Source organism: Xyrauchen texanus, chromosome 46 (genome assembly GCF_025860055.1).
Source record: "Xyrauchen texanus isolate HMW12.3.18 chromosome 46, RBS_HiC_50CHRs, whole genome shotgun sequence".
Classification (NCBI taxonomy): domain Eukaryota; kingdom Metazoa; phylum Chordata; class Actinopteri; order Cypriniformes; family Catostomidae; genus Xyrauchen; species Xyrauchen texanus.
Window position 1 is genome coordinate 8,477,131 of NC_068321.1, and position 23,664 is coordinate 8,500,794.

Below are 23,664 nucleotides of genomic sequence, written 5' to 3' on the forward strand. Positions count from 1 at the left end.
CTGTGTTTACATCTATATGTAAAATAAACTTTGAGTGCAACACAAATAACAAATTACATGTCATCTATAACATTACAATTCCAAAATTTCCTGCTAAAATGTCTTGTCCTAGCATCATAATACAGCAAATTTGTCTAAAAATATCTAAAATATATACAGTAGGTTTATATAAAACAGAGTGATCCAGGATTCCCAGGAAAGGTCTTATCATGGATTGTGTGTATTCATGTAAATTTGTGAAACTTAAAAAAAAAAAAATAATCATAATAATAAAAAAATTAGGCATACGTTACAATACATCCATGAGGATTAAACAAAAAAAAAAAACGTTTCTAACTCAAAAATGGAAAAAGGCTATTTAGGAGAGTGCTTAATGTGCATGATATTGTAATAAAGTCTTGTTTGTGTTATACACATTTGTTTTAGAATATGTCATTATGTTATTGGTGTGGTTGTCCATTTCTGTGGCAGTATAACCGAGTTTTCTTTATGCATTGTCTTTTTTTCTTTTTATGGTGTATAAATCAGACCATTTCTGCAAAATCTTCTCTCTCGAACCCTTTCTGTAAAACACAGTGTGAAAAACAGCAAATGAGCAAATTATACTCTATATTACGAATTTACAAAGTGAAATGATAGGTGTGGTTGAGAAACAGATCAATATTTTACTATACAGTAAATTCTCCTCCCTGCCCAGTAGGTGGTGATATGTAAAAATTATTAAAATCACCAAAAACAAAAGAAGAAGTAAGTGAAAGTGGAGATTTATAGTAAAAAAAGGACTTAAATATTGATATGTTTCTCACCCACACCTATCATATCACTTCTGAAGACATGGATTAAATCACTCAATCAAGGCTTATGGATTACTTTTATTCTGCCTTTGTGTTTTTGGAGCTTCTACAGTGCAGAGATATTCTTCTAAAAATCTTAATTTGTGTTCAGCAGATTTAAGAAAGTCACACACATCTGGGATGGCATAAGGGTGAGTAAATGATGAGAACATTTACATTTTTGGGTGAACTATTACTTTAGCACACAAATCATTTGATCAGTATTTTTGTCTTGTGTTCCAGTAAAATTATCTAAACAAAGCAAAATTGTTAAAGATGTTAAGAGCTGTTTTCAGAAAAAATACCCTGAATTAAGTAGATTTTTCTTTTTTTCAGTGTTCTACTTTTATGCATAAATCTATCAAAATGTAATGATGCATGAAAGAAGGAAAAAAAATATTTGCCAAAGGAGTAAGACAAACAACGATTAAAGATATATTCTCTAAATGCATCTAACAGTTATTTATGTTATTACAAAACTCTTGTACCAGGTAGTACCCTTGGGTCTGAAATAGTACAAAGAGCTTGTTTTTTTTTGTTTTTATCCATTGGCCGTGGCGTATTGTGGTGTGTTAGGACATGTTCATGTTCAAAATCACCTGTATGCCTCCCATATCAACACACCTCAACTGCTCCTTGTATGTATATGTGGGTGTATATGTGTGTGAAAAAACAACACCAACAAAAAACATACATATGACTTTAAAGAAGCAGGTTATTTATCTTTTGAAAGATGTAAGTGTGTGTTCATGTGTGCATATGACAGTATTTTTTTTGTTATTTTTTAAAAGCAGTTTTGAAATAACTGTAAAATGACTAGAGGGCAGGGCGGTATGGTAGTAATTGTTGTTCGAAGCCGTCAGTACAGCGACAGTCATGGTTTCTAATGTGTAATAAACACAAATACAGAACATACACAGATTGTGAGGGTGGGTCTTTCTAGGCTGGTGGAAAATATGTTTACACCAAAAACAATCTTGTTTAAAGTTAAAAAACATTTGATGTAGTTAGCGTGTTGCTATGTAGTTGCTATGGGATTCTGGGTGGTTTATAAGGCGTTACTAGGTGGTTACTAGAGTGTTTGCGTAGCTTGTCGGTGGTTCCGTACGGGCCTTAAGGAATAGTTCACCCAAGAATAAAATTCCGTTACTACCCAACACTGCATATGGATTCATTTATGCTGCCTTTATGTGCTTTTCGAAGCTTCTGTGTTTTGTTCACCATGCACTTGCATTGTATGGACCTTCAGAGCTGATATATTCTACTAAAAATCTTTGGTTGTGTTCTGCCGAAAAAAGAAATTCATACACATCTGGAACGGCATGAGGGTAAGTAAATGATGAGAGAACTATTATTTCTGTGTGAACTATCCCTTTAAGGCCGGAATACTTTGATTTTCCACTTAATCTTGGCCTATTTTGTCTATTTTATTGTCTATCATGTGAAAATTGTAATTCTGATCACTTAAAAAAGCTATAGCACACCCATACTCAACATACCGCACAATTTGAGTTATTCTTAACGTCGGTAGTGAAAACAATGAGTTACGAGCCAAAGTTTAATATTGATACTAAATCGCCACCCTAAGTACTGGTATCAGCATCAGCCATTGAAAAAAATATCTTCACCACTAGTAAAAAAGATATTGGTTTTATAATATAATTTTTTATTTTTATTTTCAAGCTTGAATTAATATGCGATTAAAAGCATCTATTCTGTATTTCCGTCTTTTTAAATGTAGTCACAGAACTTACTTTTGAGTAATCTTTGTGTAGTTTCTTGTAATAGAACATGTTGGTTAGCACCGTTGCCGCTGCTTTGGCTGCATTCAGTTTGCTGGGGCTGGACGAAAATAAAAAGGGAAACATCAGTATGTTTTTTTTTTTATAATTTAATGTTGATCTTTATTGTGTAGTCGGATGACTTTGAGTTTTACCTGCTGTCATGACAATTTTTGATGCCCGCCAGTTTGGGCAGACCATCAAAGAAGGAGATGTCTCGTGCCGCCACACTGCTGCTGGCCACCAGGTTGTTGAGGGCACCACAGATGTTCACCACCACGTCACTTGATGGTTCCTTTTGGCGGCCATCGGAGGGAAGCTTGCTGATCAAAGGATTAACCATCTTTGTGGCTAGAATCAAAGAAATTTAGCCATGAGTATCTCGAATGCCTCAGAGGTGCAACCAGTGGAGTTTAGGGGCTAAAAAGGAAAACTTACCCATGTCGTTCTTGTCTTTGGCATGACGGGAGAGGTTTCTGAGCAGCCCAGTGAGAGAACGGAGTTCTTGATTGTTGTTGGTCTTTAGAAGATCCAAAACCACCGGCAACACCCTCTGTTGCTCCAACGCTACGCGACTCAGGATGGATGCCCACTGAGAAAGAGAAGATTTTGGTGTGTAAACATATGTTTAAAGAGGTCTAACGGCTTGTATAGAAATTTTCATATTGGATATTGTCCAGGCTTGGAAATAAAAATGTTATATTCCCAGGTTTTCCTTGACTGTGGGGACCCTGTATATGTAATAAAAAAAATTAAAAGCATCGCTCACCCTCGTGTCTCCAGTGGTGATGTTCAGCAGGGCTCCAGCAGCAGCCTCCCGTGTGGTGCTATTGTTCTCACAGTGTTGCATCACCTGGTTGTACAGCTCCACAATCTTTGGGTGCCAAAGCCACTCTATGCCACTGGGCTGCTTTGACACCTCTTTGAATGTTGCGAGGTCCTGATTTTGCCACTGAGAGCAAGACAAGAAAAGAAAGATTGAACTATAAATCCCACAATGCAATACGTCAACCACTACCTGTTTAAAGACCAAACACACACTTTACTCTTTTTTTTTTAACTCTTAATAGTTAGATTTTTACATTCTCTCAAGAGAATGTAAGTGGAAATTGCCCATGCAAAATTCTCCACTGCAATGCATTAGGGTGTTGTGGGTCTGAGAGGTTTTAGTGCGTTACTATGGTGTTTGATGGGAGTTTAGTGTGTTGCTATGTGGTTGCTATGCAGTTGCTTGGTGTTCTAAGTGAGTTTACTGTGTTGCTATGTGGTTGGTATGCAGTTGCTTGGTGTTCCAAGTTATTTTAGTGCGTTGCTTTGCGGTTGCTATGGTGTTCTAAGTGAGATTAGTGTGTTGCTATGCGGTTGCTATGCAGTTGCTTGGTGTTCTAAGTGACTTTAGTGTGTTGCTATGGTGTTATAAGTGAGTTTATTGCATTGCCATACGGTTGCTATGGTATTTTATGTGAGTTTGGTGCATTGCTATGTGGTTTCTATGGTGATTTAAGTGTGTTTAGTGCATTGCTATGCTGTTTCTTGGTCTTCAAAGTGATTTTAATGTTACAATGCTTTTTCCGTGGTAATATAAGTAATATAATATATGGTGATTTAAGAATTTTCGTATGCTGCTTTGTAGTGGTGCACTGATCAGGAAATTTGACGCTGATACCAATTTGTGTGCCCTTTGCCACACTTTTGCAAGTTATATGCTGCAGTTATATGTTTATGCCCCACACAGTAAAATTACAGTACCACTTTACAAAAAGGTTCCATTTGTTAACATTATTTAACAACATTAGTTAACTTTTTTGTTAGTAACATGAACTAACAATGAACAATTGTATTGAAAAAAGTTATGCATAGTTCTGTTGTCGATATCAAAAAGTCATTGTGACATACTGGCAACCACAAACCATGAGAGCATCACACACAGTAGAGGTACTTTCAAAAATAAGAAAAATATATCCATTATAAGATCTAAAACTGCTCCAATGAGACATTATTAATATCCATGATTTGTTTACAATGCAGTGCTGTTATTGAAAGTTAAACATTTATAACTGTTATTAGTGGTATTGTGACCAACATTAATCTGATTTAAATTGGGATTCTCACAGAATAGAGCTGAGATGAGTGACTGATGATGAGATTCTGAGAGCACCTGGAGAGCCGCATGTTTGATTGACACAGAGAGCGCTCATGTTAAAGAAAGTAAAGCTAAAAGCGCTCATTATCACTCCAACAGTCTCCATTGTTCAACACAACATCTGGGAAAGCACTTGTTAAATTTAATTTAAACCCCAGATTAAGAATTTTTGGTTTAACAAATGAAAGCTGCTTACATCTTTGGCCTTCTTGCTCTGAGGTGCGAAACAGCCAATGGCTTCTCCTTTTGAAGAGCTTTGAGCTCGACTAGGACCCTCCAAACGAGCCAGTGTTGATGGGGGGATCTCATTGTACAGCTGATAGGACAGATTCCTCAATGCACACACAGCGTTCTCCACACCCTAAGAGAGAGAGAAACACAAGAATGCCCATGACCACACACAGCTATGCATGACTTTCTAAAATACAGCCTGAATATAAAGTTACACAATTACATTCTCTTCCACTTTACTGTCGTTCAAGGATTTCTGAACATAGCCAACCAGAGCATCTACAAGGCCATGTCTCTCTCTCATCTGCTGTCTGGTCTTCCCCTTCACTGAGCTCAAGTTTCTGTACAAAGAGATAGAGGGATTTATAAAAGAGTGAATCTCATGAAAATATGTCCAGTCTTATTTCATACAAAAATAAAAAATTAGAAGTTATGTTTATTATAATAATAAGAAAATTAAGTCAATGTCAGACTATTGGGATTTTTTGCATTTTGACCTTATTTTATGACAATTTAGCACATTTCGCAATTCTCATTAACGTAATGCATCCAGATATTTTACTTTTGAGTTTAATTATTTATTTGGATTTTGCACCATTCTCGGTTATTTTCATTGAATTCTCATTAGTAGTTTTAGTAGTTTTTACAGTAAAAATAAGTTAACAATTTACAATAAGTTTCCATTCGTTAACATTAGTATTTAATGCACAAGGTATCATGATCAGTAAACCATTTTTTTTATACAGCGTTTGGTCATACATTTTACAGTGTATTTACCTACATAAATACTGAGTAATACTAATGAACTACATGTATTAACTGTCTAATTACATTGTAGAGCTTTTGGTACTTACAGTACATATTGTTATTGTAATTACAACAGTAATTTATTATAGTAACTGTATAGTAACTATAGTAACTAGTAATATGTGTAACACGAACACTGTAAAATAAAATGTTAGCCATAATTTATTAATATGGGTTAATATTAATTTATAAATACACTATTTTTCACATTTAATGCATCTATGGTTAACATGAACAACTTTCATGTTTGACATGTATTAGTAAGTTTGAAATGAACATTAACCAAGATTAATAAATGCTAATAAAATGCAATAAAAGTAAGTATTGTTAGTTCATGTTAACTACATTTTAATAAGCATAAATGTATGTGTTTTTATTTATTTAATTCAGCATAAATTAAAGGCAGAACAACAGATCTTGATGAACTGTATAAATACTTTCCTATTTCAATAATACATATTATAATATTATTTACAATACAATAATGTGAATTTGAGAGGAAAATGTGCTTAATTGTCATAAAAATAGTCCTAAAATAGGTTTTATTTTTTAAAAGCAAAAAATATATTTTTATTTTGGCATGGTTTCCACTTTTAACCAATACATTTTCTAGATTTTTTTCATGAATTTCCAAGACATTCATGATTTGTAAACATAAATTAAAAAAATGTATTTAATACACATTACACTCACATGGAGCAATTTCTAGCTGAGCATTACTACAGTACAAAACATTTATAGTGTCTACAGAAATTTCCATGACTTTTCTAGTCCTGCAAATCACAATATACATATTCTCTGATATATCATATTCCATAAAATATAAGCCGGACATGTTCTTGCTTTCGTGAGATTCACCCAACATAGTTAATGGTTTATTTTGATGAAGTTCCTACAGGAACAGGAACAAGCAAAGAGGAACTTAAAACATTTGTGTGTACCTGAGACAACCAGTGGTGTTCAAGAAGATATCTGACTCTGATGGGCTCAGCTCAAAGATTTCCTGCTCTCCGGTGCCGGAGAGGGGAATCAGAATCTTGTCAGTTAATTCAGGAAGAGTTTCTCTTGCCAACTTTTCTTTCAGGTTATCCTTAGAGGAGAGATTCCACAAAATACCTTCAGGGAATGAAAGAGGGGGGAGGAAGAGAGATAAAGAGAAGGAGGAAAAGAAGAGAGCATGGGAAATAGATAAGAATTTGAATAAAGATAAGAGAAAGAAAACATGTAGAAAAAAGAAATCAAATATAGAAATCGTTAATTCCTGTGAACACGGTAAAACATCGTTAACACTTTACAATGTTATACAGTATACTGTATGTATCATGTTAATCTAAGTTAATGTTTATGGTAACATTTGATAACATTAATTAATGCATTATTTATCCTTAACGAACAATAAACAATATTTTCTTTTACAGCATTTATTAATCTTGGTTAATGATAGTTTATAAAAAAAACTATAGTTCATGTTAGTTCATAATTAATGTTAATGTATAGCTACAATTTTACATTTCAAATATGTATAGTATATGTTGAAATTAACATTAACCAAGATTAATAAATGCTGTAACATTATTGTTCATTGTTAGTTCATGTTAACTATTGTTGTTATTGCTGGTTTATTATTGTAAAATTGTACTGGAAAACCAGACAAAAATACTGCTAATCCAAAAAGAAAAAGGAAAATCAAGGCACACTTCCAGATCAAAAATATAGTAAAAGCCTTTAGAAAAAGGAAAATCAAGGCACACTTCCAGATCAAAAATATAGTAAAAGCCTTTATTGTCAATGGCTATAACATTTTTTTAAATAATGGAAAAAAGAGGGTTGCAAACCTACATATATCAGCAAAAATGCCTTCTTCAGGGTGCCTGAAGGCACTGATTTTTGCAGTGCAATTTCTAATCGCTGTAGTAGTTACAAACAATTCAGACTTCCTTCTAAAGATTTACAACCTCCTCAACTTTCAATCACAATCGTGATGCCATCTTTCCCAACTCAATGTGTTTAGAGGTTAGATGCTCATGAAACAGATTTTTATATGAGTTCATGCATCCAGACATGCACCAAGCTTTACATAAACCTGACTCATGGGCCTCCACTTAAGGAGTCCTATCATTCCTTTACACAAGTTGAGACAAGGATGAGTATTTATTATAGCTTGATGCAATACTGAGAGCACGGTCAACGCCCTATAAAGAGCACATGCAGTAACACATTTCAGGTTGAGTCACATTTAAAATCTGTACATATGTCATATCCTGAGTTGACTAGAGGCTTTAAATGGCTTTGTCCTCACCTCTGTCCAACTTTCAGGTCAAGTGTAAACTTTAATTGAATGCTGAATGATAAAAAAAAAACCTCAATTAGTCGCATAATTTTTCATAGTTGATCGTGATTAATCGCAGATTATGAAAGTGGTGAAATTTTACTCTATATACGTATAGATATTTTTTTCTTCTTGTCAAAATACATTTATTTCCTTTATAGGAAAGAAAGCAAAATAGTATGTAACAATATAATGCTTTATTAACATTTTCCAAACAAAGTCTTATACAGTATAAAGATAGAAATGCACTAAAATATCACCAATTCAAGTAACATAAAACAATTCGCAAAGTCTTTGTGGGAGTATGACTCATAATTTATGATTTGCATCAGATCGTCAATGTCTCATACCATGTCTCATTCTGCCTTTTGGTGAGAGTTAAGAACCGACCTGCTTCTCTGGTAATTTAATTGCACCTTACAGAGGCTGCAAAGTACTTATTGTTCGTGAAAAGGGAGAGGATATAGCTGCAGGCAGTGCTCCAAAAAGGTGTGGGAGCTCCAAACCACCGTTAAAGATATAGGGAGCCCCCTACCAAACACTTTCACTAACCTTAACCTTGAGTGGAATTGACACCCCCTTTTGGGGTAACCCTGCCCTCTTTTGGAGGTATCTGGCCTGCTGCTACTTAGTGTCAGGTCCCATCTGGGCTTGTTTTGTACATGCAAATTGCATTAAGAGTTCCTTTCCCATTGCTGCTGTGGTGTGTCCATCAGTGTAATGACTTCGGGCTGACACATAATAAAGGTTCCGCCCTAAACCCACCAGTGTTTTTGGTGGTTTATGCTTTATTAATGGTAAATGCATTAATCGCGATTAAGAAAAATGACATGTAAAAAAAAAATAATTAATCGCACGCATCAACACATTCATTTTGACAGGTTTTTTTAACATAAATCAATGAAAATGAAGTAGGAACAAAAACTAAAGTTTGCAGGTAGTAACTGCTAAGTGAGCACTGCCCTACAAAGGCATTAACACTGAAACCGAGTAGTTTTAATTTTCGGTTTTAGTCTAGATATGTAGTTAGTACAATTTTACACACACCATTTCCTCTGAATATGTGCATAGTTAAGCTAAACCCCTCTGTCACAGGACAGATCATAACACATTTCAGTCATAACTCATAAACATAACATAAACAAGTTATGGTGTTTTCCTTTGCATGAAAGTACAACATAAAACAATGCATAAATACTGATACTAATCCTGATAGCTAATTGGCTCATGGTTAACATTATCCAATAGCAGTGTAGCTGTTTCTGTGGTGGAGCAAATTATAATCTTTTATTATAATCTATCATTTTTAATACAAGAATACAGGTTGACATAAAAATTATTTAATTAATATCTGTATTTGTGTAAAAAAACATTTTATTACATGATCCCAGTTTACCAGTTTTTCACAGCCTCTGTTACTACAAGCCTAACATAAACTTGTTTGGCACTTGCGCTCAAGGCCTTTTGTGCAATAATGGAGCTTTGTTACGTGGCCCAAGAAATACAATTTAGTTAATCTATCTAAAGCAAACACACTTGGTTAAGATCTAAAAAGTAAAGGCGGTTTTATGCAACAGGTTCTTAGAAAGTAACTGTTAAATAAAGAACTAACCAGTGATTCAAGTTTGATATTAATTGGACCAACGTGACTGTGATATGATGCTCACCTGTTATGTTCTTGCGGAGTTCGTCGTCTTGGTCTTTCAGGGCTGCAATGAGTTGAGGTATCCCGCCAGCTTCAATGAGGGCCACTTTGTTCTCCATGTTCTCATAGATGAGGTTTCTGGCGGCTCCGGTTGCATAGCGCTGTACCTCCTGATTCCCACAGTTGAATAACCGCACAAGAGATGGAATTCCCTTCAACTCATTCACCTAAACCAGAGAGAGAGAGATTTGTATTTTTGTTTTTATTTAGCTTGAATCGAAAATGTTTTGAACATGATAGCTGAATGCTTCTTTGGACGAAAATCGACTAATCGTGTACCTTTTTCTTAGCATCGCTGTTATTGTAGCACTCGTGCTGGATGTAGGCAGCTCCCTGCATCTGAAGGTTTGGATCGGACTGATCCAGATAGAATATGGCAGTAGGCATGTCCAGATCATTAATTCTATGCAGGAAATTGATACATTTGAGGGGGGATTTAATAAAGATTCCTACAGTTTCAAATGTTAAATACATTTGTCATTGCTTTGTAAAGATGGTGGTATTTTGGTGGTATTAAGTTACTTCGATATCTGGTGATACATGTACGCTAGGTTTTTTAGTCATGGCCCAGTGGCTAGCACACATTTGGTGCTCACGTTGGAGACATGGGTTCAAATCCAGTCTGTGCCATATTTAACCCTGTTTCCCCCTCCTCTACCTACAAATTACTGTCATAGAAGTACCACAAAAATTAAGTGGTTGCTTCAGCAGTTGTATTTTTCATCTCAAATTTGATTTTAGACACTAAAGGTTAAGTTTAAGATTAGGTTTTGTTGATTTAAAACAAGATAAAAACATAATCTTTTTGGGAGAACATTTTACTCACTTTCAGCACCACAAATTGTACACTTTACCTTGGCACTACCGCGATATGTGTACTGTACAACGTGATGTAATTTTGCAAAACTCTTGGCACGGTCATGCAATTTTAATTTGTGGCAACAAAAATAATTACTATCTGTTTAATCATCCTGACTGTGCTGGATATAACAACATTGCTTCAACCAATAGCTCTTTGGCTTGGAGTGGGACTACCTGTTTGACCTAACAATGGAAGACGTGGGTGTGTTCGGGAAACATTTTTAGAAAACAATCACTTTTTTATACCACAGTGGCATGGAAATTACTCACTTCATCTCTAATAAGGAGAATGATTTTCTAATTTAGTCTGGATTGGATTTTGAATACTACAATTGTGTTTGTTCATTTGTCAACTAAATTACAAATTAGTTAAGCTATTTTACTGGCACTTGTTCACTTTTTAAGAGTAAACATGATATGAATAGGCAAAAAGAGGACATTCCTCCCATTTGTATGTTTGTGTGTATCACTGTAGTGCTAGGAAGTGTGTTTTTTTCCCAGGGTGTGTAAAGTGTGAGGTGGCGGGACTGGTTTGGGTGTGCCTGCACAACAGACTCGCTTTTTACATTTGACACACAAAAGGGCTTTGTAACATCAATCACACATTTGTACTAGCACACACACACACACACACACACACACACACACACACACACACACACACACACACACACACACACACATACACACACACATGCAAACTTGCACACTGTTAGTGCAACCAGGGTAGATTGAAATGACAGGCTGTTAAAATCAGGGTCGCATCTAACAAGTTAATGTGCTAAAAGTAATAAGCAGTTTAAAAATTTATTTTAAAGCATGATCAAATATAGGTCTCTGCAGCCTGGGAAGACAATTCAGGGAATTGATTTAACAACAGTAATGAGGAAGCATGGGGTTAAACACATATAATTTGTGGTTAGATGCATGTTATTTGAGCATTTCAAGTAATTATGACTAGTTCAGTGGTGTAACATGTTTTAACAGCAGTGTTGCTAACATACTACTTTTGCATTTTCTTTAAAGTAATTTAAGCTACACACAATTTATTGATGTGATATCAGACATCCTTAGATAAATATATTGTTGATAAATGAGCATACATTGTTTATTGGGGTGGGTCATTAAAAATTTTAACTTTTTAAATAGCAACACTCATCAGTTGAATTCTACATTTATGTGGCAAGTTGGGATGTTGCTTGGCATTATAAATTTAGTTTTTCTTTGTCTTGATATGTTTGGGACACATCCCACTCAAAAGTCCATGTTTCATCTCACATGTGGACAATGTAAAACAGTCCTGCCCACTGAAAGCCATGCAAACATGGTATAAACGGTACAGCAACATTTTTACTGGTTGACACATTTCTACCATCACACGTCATTAGGGTTGTCAACTTTTCACCACGTGAATACAGGACATTTTTCTGTCAGACCGAAGGCATGGTAGGGTGAGGACCCCTCAAGCGTTTCGCTGCTTAAATACGGGACAATAGGGATGTCTTAATTTCTGCCAAAATACATGATGTCCTGGCTAATACGGGACAGATAGCAACCCTATACAGTATATACCGTCATACTTCCCAGCCAATATGCCTAGCCCTGTAGCTCATTTAGAATGTAATTTGTTTGCTTCCCAGGCAACATAATTATTGACAAAAACTAATGTTATATAGCCTTTATCAAATGCATAACTGTAACAGTAAATCAGAATGCGTGTTTGTACTTACCCGTTCAGGTTACCCATACTGCCACACATATCCATGCCGTCAAAAACATCCTTGCCCCTCCCAACACTGTGCATACTCCTCACGGAGCCCGCACGTGACAGCCTTCCCTGCTGCATCATGGCTAGGTTGCCCTGGGAACCACTAAATGCACCTCCAGCACTACCACACATGATAGGTGGAACAGTGCCTACGCGAATCTGTTGTCGATTGTTGATTCTGCTGATGGTACGGTGGGCGGGGCCTTTGTAGGATGGCTGTCGAGTGTAAACTTCCTGCTCCATGCTGCCTCCACTGGCAGTCATGAGTGTTCCACTCAGAGAGCGTTGCATGTGTGGTAGTGTCATGGATTTGACCTGCTGCTGTTCGCCATCATGGCCGTTCACTCTGGACGACGAGTACAAAGACTGGCGTGGGTAGGTGCTGGCTGTGTAGCCGTCGCTCATACTGCGGGTGCAGGCTTGTTGTGTATACGTTGCGTCGCGTTCTGAAACCAGACTGCCATCACTGTCGTCTTGTCCAACCCAGGAAGAAACAGCCTGCCGAGGAACGGACGATAAACGCATGGAATGCACTGACACGGTGTCTTGGTCACCCCCCATTCGACTGAAGGAACGAGTCATTGTGTTGGCTTGCTGCTGGCCAGCACCAACTTGGTAACCGCCACTTTGGAAACCGGCACTCTGTAAACCACCACTCTGGTAACTTCCACTCACAAAGTCTTCTTGGTAGCCTCCACCACCACCACCTCCTCCTGAGTAGCTAATTTTGGTTCTTGGAGCAAAATCGATGGCAGAGCGGGATGAGTAACCTCTACCAGATAACTGTGAATGCTGTGACTAATAAAAAAAAGAGAGCAATCAGAAAAATATTTAATATCTATAATGACATTATCATAGTATCCCCATATAGACAATATATATCATAATTATACTCCCCATTAGGAACATAACTATTGAATGTGACGAATAGATTTGTACACTTGTGACTTCATATGGGGCTGCTAGGTAGACATGAATTGTGAAATATCATGCCTAACTAACACAGTCCCCATTAATAATTTCCACAAAACTAAATACACATCAATATAGTCTCATATATGTAGTGACAACTTTAAGTAAGCAATTCATCCACAGAAAAGTGTAAAACTCAAAACACTATCAAAATATCACTGTTTGAGAATCCTGACCAGGGGTGCATTTCTCGAATAACTACGTAACTCACTGCTTAACCACCATAAGATGCATCGTTGGAGAAATGAACTAGCTATTTGTAAACAAACTAACTGTTTCCTGAAACCATTGTAACTATGTTGCACACCCATCATTCGAACCAAGTTGGTTCAATAATATATTGCTGTCGTTAATGATGCTACGCAGGGGTTGGAGTAATAACTTCTGTGGAAATCAAATTATAATTGCTCATTGTGACCAATAGGAGGGAGTGGCCAGGCCGTAACGATTGGACGCCCGGCACTGAATCAGCCGGGAGAGGGATAAATAGGAGCCGGGAACACCAGTTCTAGAGAGAGAGAGAGAGATGCATGCAGCAGTCTTGTGTGTGTGTGTTTATTTTGTGTTTGCTGGAAAACAGTTATATGTTGTGTTTTGTTCATTTGTTTTTTAAAAGTTTACATTGACTGCTCAGCCGGTTCCCGCTTCCTCCTTGCCCATCATGTGCATCTGTTAAACTCATATACAAATACTTTCAGAAAGTGTTTTTATGTGTGAAAGCTGCTGAAGAGATGAAAACTGCATGCACTATGTAATGTGACAGATGATTGCGCTGCAATAGTGGGGTAGGATTTCCCTTTACATGAGAGTTTGGGGTTCCCTCGACGCATATGTGCACTCTTCAAAAACAAAAAAGAACTTTACTTATGCATTAACATAAGCGTGTTCTCCAACAGAAGACGTGTGTTTTAAAGCATTTTTTCTTGACAGCCTTTAATCCCTTAAACAACTGCATTTGCATCTACGTGACGTTTCAGAACGGCGCTTTCAGCGAAACCCCAGAATAAGCAGTTTTCATAAGTGCATGTAAACGTGGTCATAGTCTTTGTAGAATGTAAGCTATATATATGGAATAAAAGATACAGAACCCTCAGCAATGTCTAATGATGTCCATACAGCAAACTAACAAGGAACTATACGTCTAACCACTTGCGATGCTGTTTGTGAATTTTCGTAGGAACTACGGTTTCAGGAAACTATGTTGGCAATGATGAAACTTGCAACCATAGTAGGCTAACGATGCTTTTGTGAAACGCACAAAAGACTGGCACAGTGGGACTATCTGACCACTGGGAGAAGAGGGAGTGTTCTGTATACCTGTCTGAAAACAGTCATTTTTTGCTATTCTGTTTAGTGGTGCAGAAATTACACAATTCACCTTTCAAACAACCAAACTACCATTGATCCAAAATTTGTATTTAAGTTTTTGAAGAGAAAGAAGTTGAGTTTAAGAAGTAAAGAAATCTTACCACCATTGGTCTGCTTGCATTATAGACGTATGATTTTGAGCTAAAACTTGGGGTGAAGCTCTGGGTCTGATATTTTGTCATAGTTGAGTATTTTCCAGACTCTGAAAAAGAGAAAGTAATTTTTTGGGGTTAGATCAAGTAGAAATAGATCTTTGCGGTAACAATTGCACCTTTTTCAGTGTAGTTTTACAGGTAAGAGTACTTCCCAAAGAACTTTCTCAAAGTGCTGTCACATTCTACAAGTTTCTGAACACACGTGTCATACCTAACAGCTCAGTAAGAAGGTATTTTATTCAAGAACAAACAACTAGGTTGAACTGGCAATAAACTGCCTCTAATATTTTATGTCTAGTTTGTATGTAAATAAAGTGGCTGAATGAATTGTTTAACAGTCTGCATATGTTATGCACAAGGTACATAGCAAGCTACAGAGGTTCAGACAGATTTAGTGCCCTGTCAAGTCATCAAGTAACTTTACAACTGATAACACTTTTACAAGTCAGTATGCATGGCATCGGCATGTGTTCTTGATGACACTGTAAGTTTGTCTCAAATTCGTCTAGGTAATTACATGAATTACAGCAATGGAAGTTCTCAATTTTGTTCCTGCATAGCAACAAAGTGCACGAGGTTAAGGTCTCCTGGTTTGTTTCACCAAACACTTATATGTGCGTCCATGTGCATGCATGTACATGTGTGTGTATGTGAAAATCAGGGAGTGGTATAAGATCTTCATAAGTACAAAGTAGAAGACAACAGCTGGAGCGGAACCGGTCTGATGGCTGTGCACCACACCCAATGTCCCAACCCAAAAAACACACACTAACACACAAAAGCACACCCTTTGCCCTACCTTTCCCTGCTCTATATCATACCGAATTGCTTAACATTAATAATTCAATCATAAGTAACAAATTGTTAGCTGTAAGTTACAGTATATCATCAGAATTGCAGTTTTGGACGTTCAAAAAGCAAAGTTATTATTTTTTTCTCTCTCTGAGCTTCAAAATGATAACCCAACTGAATGATAAACGGTTGTTCCGTGAACTAAATACAGCATGCTTGGTATTTCACCAATGTCAGATCTAGTTTTCAAACAAAGGGAACTTTTTCAAGACATGGTATGTCTCTTACAGGAAGCCTTGTGCCAGTAACACGAAGATGTGAGGCTGTTCTGACTTGTCAAAACACAGGTAAATCTCATAAACCAGAAGTCCAGCTAAAGTTTACACGAGGCACCAGAGGTTTAACCCTAAAATAGCAATGGTAGACCTTCTTGAAGTAATTAATTCATCAATTTTTTTGTCTTAACCACTCAAATCAACCACAAATGCTTAACCATATGGAGGCTTTGAGTACTTTTAATGGAAAGTATGCATACTGCATACAAATGCACAAGAGTTTGGTGTATTTACAATTGGCCGATAGTCAGGGAGGGTTCCCATTTTTTGGCCCATTAACTTTTGAGTAGTTCTTTCTGATTATTGGATGTTAAGGATTTTTTTTAAATCCCAATTTAAAAAAAAGAAAAGTATTTTATAGTGATTGCACTCAAAAAGAGCAATTTCTAGCCATTAAGATTTCATTACTTTTTAATTACTTTTCCTTCACAATTTTATGTTATTTACAGGTTTTTCACTGTATGAACCCTGTATGCTACCTAAACTGCTCAAAATTACAATCTTAGACAAATACATTTTAAGTTTGTGGTCGAAAGTAAATGTTTGAAAATCTGAAATTGGCTTTCCGCATCGTCATCTAAACGTCTCAGGTTCAGTTATTTGGCCTGTCGTCACGCCAGTTGATATTGACTCCATTGTGATTGACAGCACCTAAATCAAGAGAAGGCGCTGTAACTTTCACTCTCACTCTCACTAGTTGCTTAACAGCAACTGAGATTACACTTGCACTGTGCACATTTCACTCTGTAAATGATTATCCAAAACCAAAAGCTCTGTGCCAATTATTTTTTTTTATTTCTGTCTGTTTTGCCAGTGCCAATCTAAAGTCATATCATTTAGAATTGATTCGAAACTTTTTGATTGAATTTAAACTTTTACGTGCTTTAAATTGCATCTCATAGAGTTTGAGTGGAAGGGTGAAATCTACACAAATCAAATGCATCCAATGTATGAATCAGCCAATTTATGACTGTGATCAATACCTTTAACTGAAACAAAGGTATATGCAACCTAGAGCATGCCATGTCATACAAATATACTTTAAGTGATACAGTATTGATATTCACCACACGTGAAATGTTTGGTCACACTTACTCATCCTTTATTGTTACTGTTATTCATAAAAATATACAGTGTATATATATCCCTGTTGGCCAAATGTTTGGAATAATGTGCAGATTTTGCTGTTTTGGAGGAAATTGGTCCTTTAATTCACCAAAGTGGCATTCAACTGATCACAAAGTATAGTCGGGACATTACTGATGTAAAAAAAACAGCACCATCACTATTTGAAAAAAGTCACATTTGATCAAATCTAGACAGGCCCCTTTTCCAGCAGCCATCACTCCAACACCTTATCCTTGAGTAATCATGCCGAATTGCCAATTTGGTACTAGAAAATCACTTTCCATTATATCAAACACAGCTGAAAGCTATTTGTGTCATTAAATGAAGCTTAACATTGTCTTTGTTTTTGAGTTGCCACATTATGCAATAGACTGGCATGTATTAAGGTCAATATTTGGTCAAAAATGGCAAAAAAGAAACCGCTTTCTCTAGAAACTCGTCAGTCAATCATTGTTTTGAGGAATGAAGGCTTTGCTTGAAATTGCAAAAAAAAAAGGGTTTCATATAAAGGTGTACACTACAGTCTTCAAAGATAAAGGACAACTGGCTCTAACAAGGACAGAAAGAGATGTGGAAGTCCAGATGTACAACTAAACAAGAGGATAAATACATCAGAGTCTCTAGTTTGAGAAACAGACACCTCAAATGTCCTCAGCTGACAGCTTCATTGAATTCTACCCGCTCAACACCAGTTTCATGTACAATAGTAAAGAGAAGACTCAGGGGTGCAGGACTTATGGGAAGAATTGCAAAGAAAAAGCCACTTTTGAAACAGAAAAACAAAAAGAAAAGGTTACAGTGGGCAAAGAAACACAGACATTGGACAACAGATAATTGGAAAAGAGTGTTATGGATCTTAACCCTAGACTGTAAAGTGTGTGAAAAGTGCCCGACAAGACAGCCACATCTCTGGCAAGTGCTACAGGAAGTGTGGGGTGAAATGTCACCTGAGTATCTGGACAAACTGACAGCTAGAATATCAAGGATCTGCAAAGACTGTCATTGCTGCACATGGAGGATTGTTTTGATGAGAACTCTTTGAAGTTCTGAACGTTTATCTTTTTCAAATTGTAATAGTAATTTTTCACGTTATTAATATCCTATACATTGTGATCAATTGAATCAGGTTTATAAACGTACCCATTTATTTCCATAAGAGTAAAATCTGTAGGCTACATTATTCAAAACCTTTGGCCGCAAATATGGCAGATAATTTATAATTGTATACAAAACTAAGCACAAACCTTTGGTCTAAAACGTTTTAAGATTATGAAAAACATAACTTCAGTAAAGTGTGTCCAAACCTTTTTAGTAGTAGTGTTTATGCAGTAATGTATTCATAAAAATAGCATAAACTGCCATCTATTCAAATCCAGAAATCATGTGAATTAGATTTTACTCCAGGCTGTTTTGTCTTCTCAAGTACGCAAAAACACTGAACATTCACACAAAAGTAAACAACATAGTTACTAGAGCCCGTGAGTGTGAATGTAATAATGTTATTTGATATTAATACCAAGTTCAAAGACAAACCACAAAAATGACTTTCATATAAGTTTAAAAAAGGGGAAACTCATCCCAAGATCATGTTATAATAGTACTAAATATGAAACCACATTTCAAAGCCTATTGTGTACCACGAGTCAGGTTAATAATTCAAAGGCTTGTATGTTATTGTAGCTGTATTTTAATAACATCAAAGCGCGCAGAGACACACCTGAGGCTGCGTGTTGTGACGAAGAGCCGTTCTGGCGCGGAAGAGTGGATTTCTCCGCCATTCTCATGGACACCTGCTGGTGTACACGTTTAAATCTGGAGTCCTCTTTGGCATGTGTCCCGGTGTGCGAGAGCTCGTTTTCGGACGGTACCGCGTAAGTACTGACGGTAAAATTGGGCTGCAGCGCCGTCAGAAAGACTTTTTCCGAAGGCACCGTCACACTCATTTCGGCGCGAGTTTGAGAACGACCTGAACCAACAAAAGAGTCAAGTTAACCGTCCCACCAGATAATTCCTGCGAAACACAACAATAAAAGCGTAAAGAGTGACACAGATTGTGCTACTCTGTGGTAATGCAGGAGCTGTACTGACTGCTGCTCTGACCTCTGCCTCTTTTTTTGGCAGGTTGGAATTTAAGAAGGTGGAGCTTATATGTGAGTCATGGGTGCTCATGAAAGCGCAAGGTGAGGCATTTTGTGCTTGATTTGTAGTTATACCATGCTATTCATTTAATTGTAGCTACATGTGTAGTGTACAGGGCCGTAGCAAGATAATCTGGGCCCCCTGGCTGTATCTTGCTCTTGACCCCTTTCCTATTAAAAATACATTTTAGAATTTGTTGTGGAGACCTTTGGGCCCCTAGAATCGTTACCACCTTTCACCCCATTAGCTACGGCCCTGGTAAATTGTGTTAATTACAGTCGAATAGGAAGAATAGGCTATTACTTATTAACTGTGTATCATCAACACTAGAGTTTGACTGATTATAACAGTACATATTACATTTCGGTATATACTCTTCAGATCATCATGATAGTTTCTTGGTTCTAACACTAGATTGTTTTCTGAACTACTAATTAGATAATTCATTGATTTGGAAAGTGCAAGAGGAGGCTTTTTTTTTCTGTCTGAATGTTTGTGTTTTATTGTGTCATCAATTTAATTATTTACCTATATAATGGAAATGTTGTTAATTGTAAGACTAAGAATGCTATTTCATATAAAGTACATTGTTATTACTCAGTAATTACATACAGAAGCATTATCACTGGACTTTGATTACTATATGTATTGCATATAAGTTCTTCAAATCAGTGTTATAGTTTCAGGGTTCTAGAGAATAAAACTTGGAAAGGCAAGAGGAGGAATATTTTTTGTTTAACATTTTTGTGATTTATTGTGTTTTAAATTGTATTATTTACATGTATAATGTATATGTTAATAATTCTATTAATAATTCTATTTTATAGCGAGTACATTGTTATTACTGAGTAATTACATATGCATTTATACTGTAGCATATTATGAGTTTAACTGATTATTACATGTTTTACATGTTACTTTATATTTTATTCTTATCGGCATTACAGTTTCTGGTTGCAGCACCTATTTGTTTTCGGAAAAACGTAGAATAGCATACTAGAAAAGCTAGAGGAGGATTTTTTTGTGTCTGAATAATTGTTGTGCATGACACCACGGAGACTCACAGCATGTGGAGGATCATGCTACTCTCCGCAAGCCACGCACAACTTGCCACGTACTCCACCGAGAGCGAGAACTACTAATCGCGACCACTAGGAGGCTACCCTATGTGATTCTACCCTCCTTAGCAACCGGGCCAATTTGGTTGCTTAGGAGACCTGGCTGGAATCACGCAGCATGCCCTGGATTCAAACTCGTGACTCCAGAGGTGGTAGTCAGCGTCTTTACTTGCTGAGCTACCCAGACCCCCGAGTTTGACTTTGTACCTTTTTTGTACACTTTTATGCTTGTGAAAGCAATTAAGAATTGTGTTGCACATATTTTGATCTTATTAATAATTTTCACATATTAAAGTTTAAAAAAAGTCTATGGTCACGAATTGATCTGAAGACAAATTGGGAAACGTTAGTCGAGAATACAGCTTCAACTACTGCATATTTTCATTATGCAATATGTAACTAAGTTTAATATTATTTATAATAGTATTGTTTAATCTACACTGAAAATGTGATCCTAAAAAACTGTAGTTACATCTGCATTAACTGGTTTGATTCAAGTCAAACATTATTTAACATGACCGAATCAACCTGGCTACATTAGGTTGCACCAACAAAACTCATTTTAGGATAGATCAAGTAGAAATTGCTCCTTGAGACAATTGCAGCTTGCCACTTTATATGGTGTCATTTTCCATATTCTTTATTGAACACTAACTGATTTTAAAGGCTGTTGAGATTTTGTTCATTCTTCCAGACATTGTGTCATCTTGGTGTCATCAGTGTGCAGTGCTCATTCTAAAAAGAGTGAGAGTGTGCTCAGACATGCAGGTGTGATGTATGTCTTCGTTCATAGGGTTGTTATTGTACCGTTGGTTAGCAACATAAGAAGCTGGAAACCATGACATGTTTTGCTTGTACTCTTTCACAACAATCTCAACTCATGTTATTCCAAAAAGAAACATGCTTTTCCACTTCCTATAAAACACAAACACTAATACCTACCTTCTAATATCAGAGACTGTTTATGACACATTTTCTGTATAGAAAAATTAGCAAAGAAGGTTTAGCAAAGAACTCACTTCTTCTTACCAACAATCATTTTTAGCTGTGTAAGATTCTTGAATTGGCTATAAGGTTTTTTGAAGACCAAAAGGTTGTTGATGGTACATTATAAGTTCTTTAGATAAGCTTATTGGTTTCTGGATTCTTTAAAATTTCAATTTAGATGCTAAAGCACTTGGGAGTCAACTGGGCTGTTAAACTATTTTGGTTCTAATTGGAACTTTTATTTTTAAGTCTATTTTGCCAGAGATACAGTTTAAAAGTGGCCACCAAACTAAATTGCAGTATACTTATGCATTTCCGAGTCCCTATTGTTGCATAATAATAATTTATCATATAACTATTGTAGAACGTCTTTCGGCACGGTTGATGGCATGGTGGCTCAGTGGGTAGCACTTTCGCCTCACAGCAAGAAGGTTCCTGGTTTGAGTCCCGGCTCACCTAGGGCCTTAATGTGTGGAGTTTCCGTGTTCTCCCCATGTTCGCGTGGGTTCCTCTGGGTGCTATGGTTTACCCACAGTCAAAAAACATACAGGTTCAGTGAATTGGAGACTGTACGTTGCCCACAGGTGTGAGTGTGAATGTGTTCATCTGTGTGTGTTGCCCTGTGATGGACTGGCCACCTGCCAAGGGAGTTTCCCTGCCTTTGGCCTGAGACAGCTGTGATAGGATGCTGCATAGTGACCCTACATAGGATAGGCGACTATAGAAGATGGATGGATGTCCATCACAAAAAGGCACTTTCTTTTCCTGGCTGTCATTTATCAAAGATGCTACCTTTTTTCTAAACAACTACAAAATATCACAAAATCAAATCAGCATCTTCCACAGAAGTTATTGACTGGAGTCACTGTGATTGATACTATTCAGAATGCTGTTCTTTATGTAAAAGAGATGCATTTGACGCTTGGTCACAGCATGGCAATATTAAGAAAGCATTTAAAGCTAAAAACAAAATAAGAAAAAAAATAGGTAGAATGGTAGAAATCTCCTATGTACTCACCAGTCAGACTTGCAGTATTTGACAAATCAATATTTCCAGTGAAGAGACAAATTTGTTTGTATTTTCTGTAGTGTGTTCTTGTAGTTTGCTTTTTATAATCTGACAGATGTCAAAGGGAAGGCATGATGTTATATGTTTTTTAGTGATAACGCCCAAATCACATTAAATGTGTATGTATGCAGTCTCATTCATTTTCATTGATACCCATTCTCTGATGTATTAAGGGAGGAGTGTACTTTCTTGAGTTATGAGTCACAGAGACAGACAGAGAGAGAAAATGGGTGAGTCTGATTGGGAAGGTGTGATGTAGACGTCAGTGCAGAGGCAGGTAGTGAATGAGGCCTTGTAACACCTCTGGTGTCTTTCATGTATATAAATCAACACCAATTTCAAATTTGATTGACTTTTTAATACCTCCAGATTCTTTTTTCATGTTGCATTGCTTGACAAGTCCAACAAACTATTGTACAAACTTGGGTTAGGTTTATTTATTTATCTTTTATTTTCTCGCTACAGCTGCCAAACCTGGCACAGTCACCTTTAGTCAGCCTTCAGCCTGTTCTAACATTATAAGCTGTATTTATATAGGATGTACAGTTTTCCCATTGCTCACTCAGAAAAAAAAATCCCATAGATTCGGCATCCATATCACCCTGCAGCTCTTGCCTGGTTGCCCACTAAAGCTAAGCAGGGTTGAGCCTGGCTAGTACCTGGATGGGAGACCTCTTGGGGAAAACCAAGGTTGCTGCTGGAAGTGGTATTAGGGAGGCCAGCAGGGGGTGCTCACCCTATGGTCTGTGTGGGTCCTAATGGCCCAATATAGTGATGGAGAAACTATAATGTAAAAAGGCACTGTCCTTTGGATGAGATGTTAAACCGAGGTCCTGACTCTCTGTGGTCATTAAAAATCCCATTGGCCCCTATCTATCATGGCCTTTTATTAATCTCATCCCTGAATTGGCTACATCACTCTACTCTCTCCTCCCCACCAATAGCTGGTGTGTGTGGTGGGCGTTCTGGTGCACTATGGCTGCTGTCGCATCATCCATATGCTATGTAAAGCACTTTGAGTGCCTAGAAAAGTGCTATATAAATGTAAGGAATTATTATTTTAGACTTAGTTCACACCAATCATGTTTTCTTTTTTTTTTTTTTTGCATACGTTCGTGCAGTTTGTTCTATATTTTTCTTATA

The 23,664-nt window shown here is 36.8% G+C and overlaps 1 protein-coding gene across 2 annotated transcripts; it reads right to left on the reverse strand.

Moving 5' to 3' along the window:
- Positions 1 to 223: 223 nt before the first annotated feature.
- LOC127637950 (plakophilin-3-like) lies at positions 224 to 22,605 on the reverse strand. Of its 2 annotated transcripts, none has more exons than XM_052119224.1 (13): positions 22,471 to 22,605; positions 14,900 to 15,000; positions 12,421 to 13,256; positions 10,109 to 10,232; positions 9,792 to 9,996; positions 6,737 to 6,911; positions 5,212 to 5,329; positions 4,954 to 5,118; positions 3,384 to 3,566; positions 3,053 to 3,206; positions 2,770 to 2,965; positions 2,588 to 2,675; positions 224 to 563 (listed from the first exon to the last, which is right to left on the reverse strand). In XM_052119224.1, exons 2-13 carry the CDS (start codon positions 14,978 to 14,980, stop codon positions 525 to 527), a joined length of 2,364 nt encoding a protein of 787 aa, XP_051975184.1. In that variant the 5' UTR covers positions 14,981 to 15,000; positions 22,471 to 22,605; the 3' UTR covers positions 224 to 524. The 2 variants fall into 2 exon arrangements, with proteins under 2 accessions (XP_051975184.1, XP_051975183.1); XM_052119223.1 differs by lacking the exon at positions 22,471 to 22,605 and adding an exon at positions 18,926 to 19,314.
- Positions 22,606 to 23,664: the final 1,059 nt, after the last annotated feature.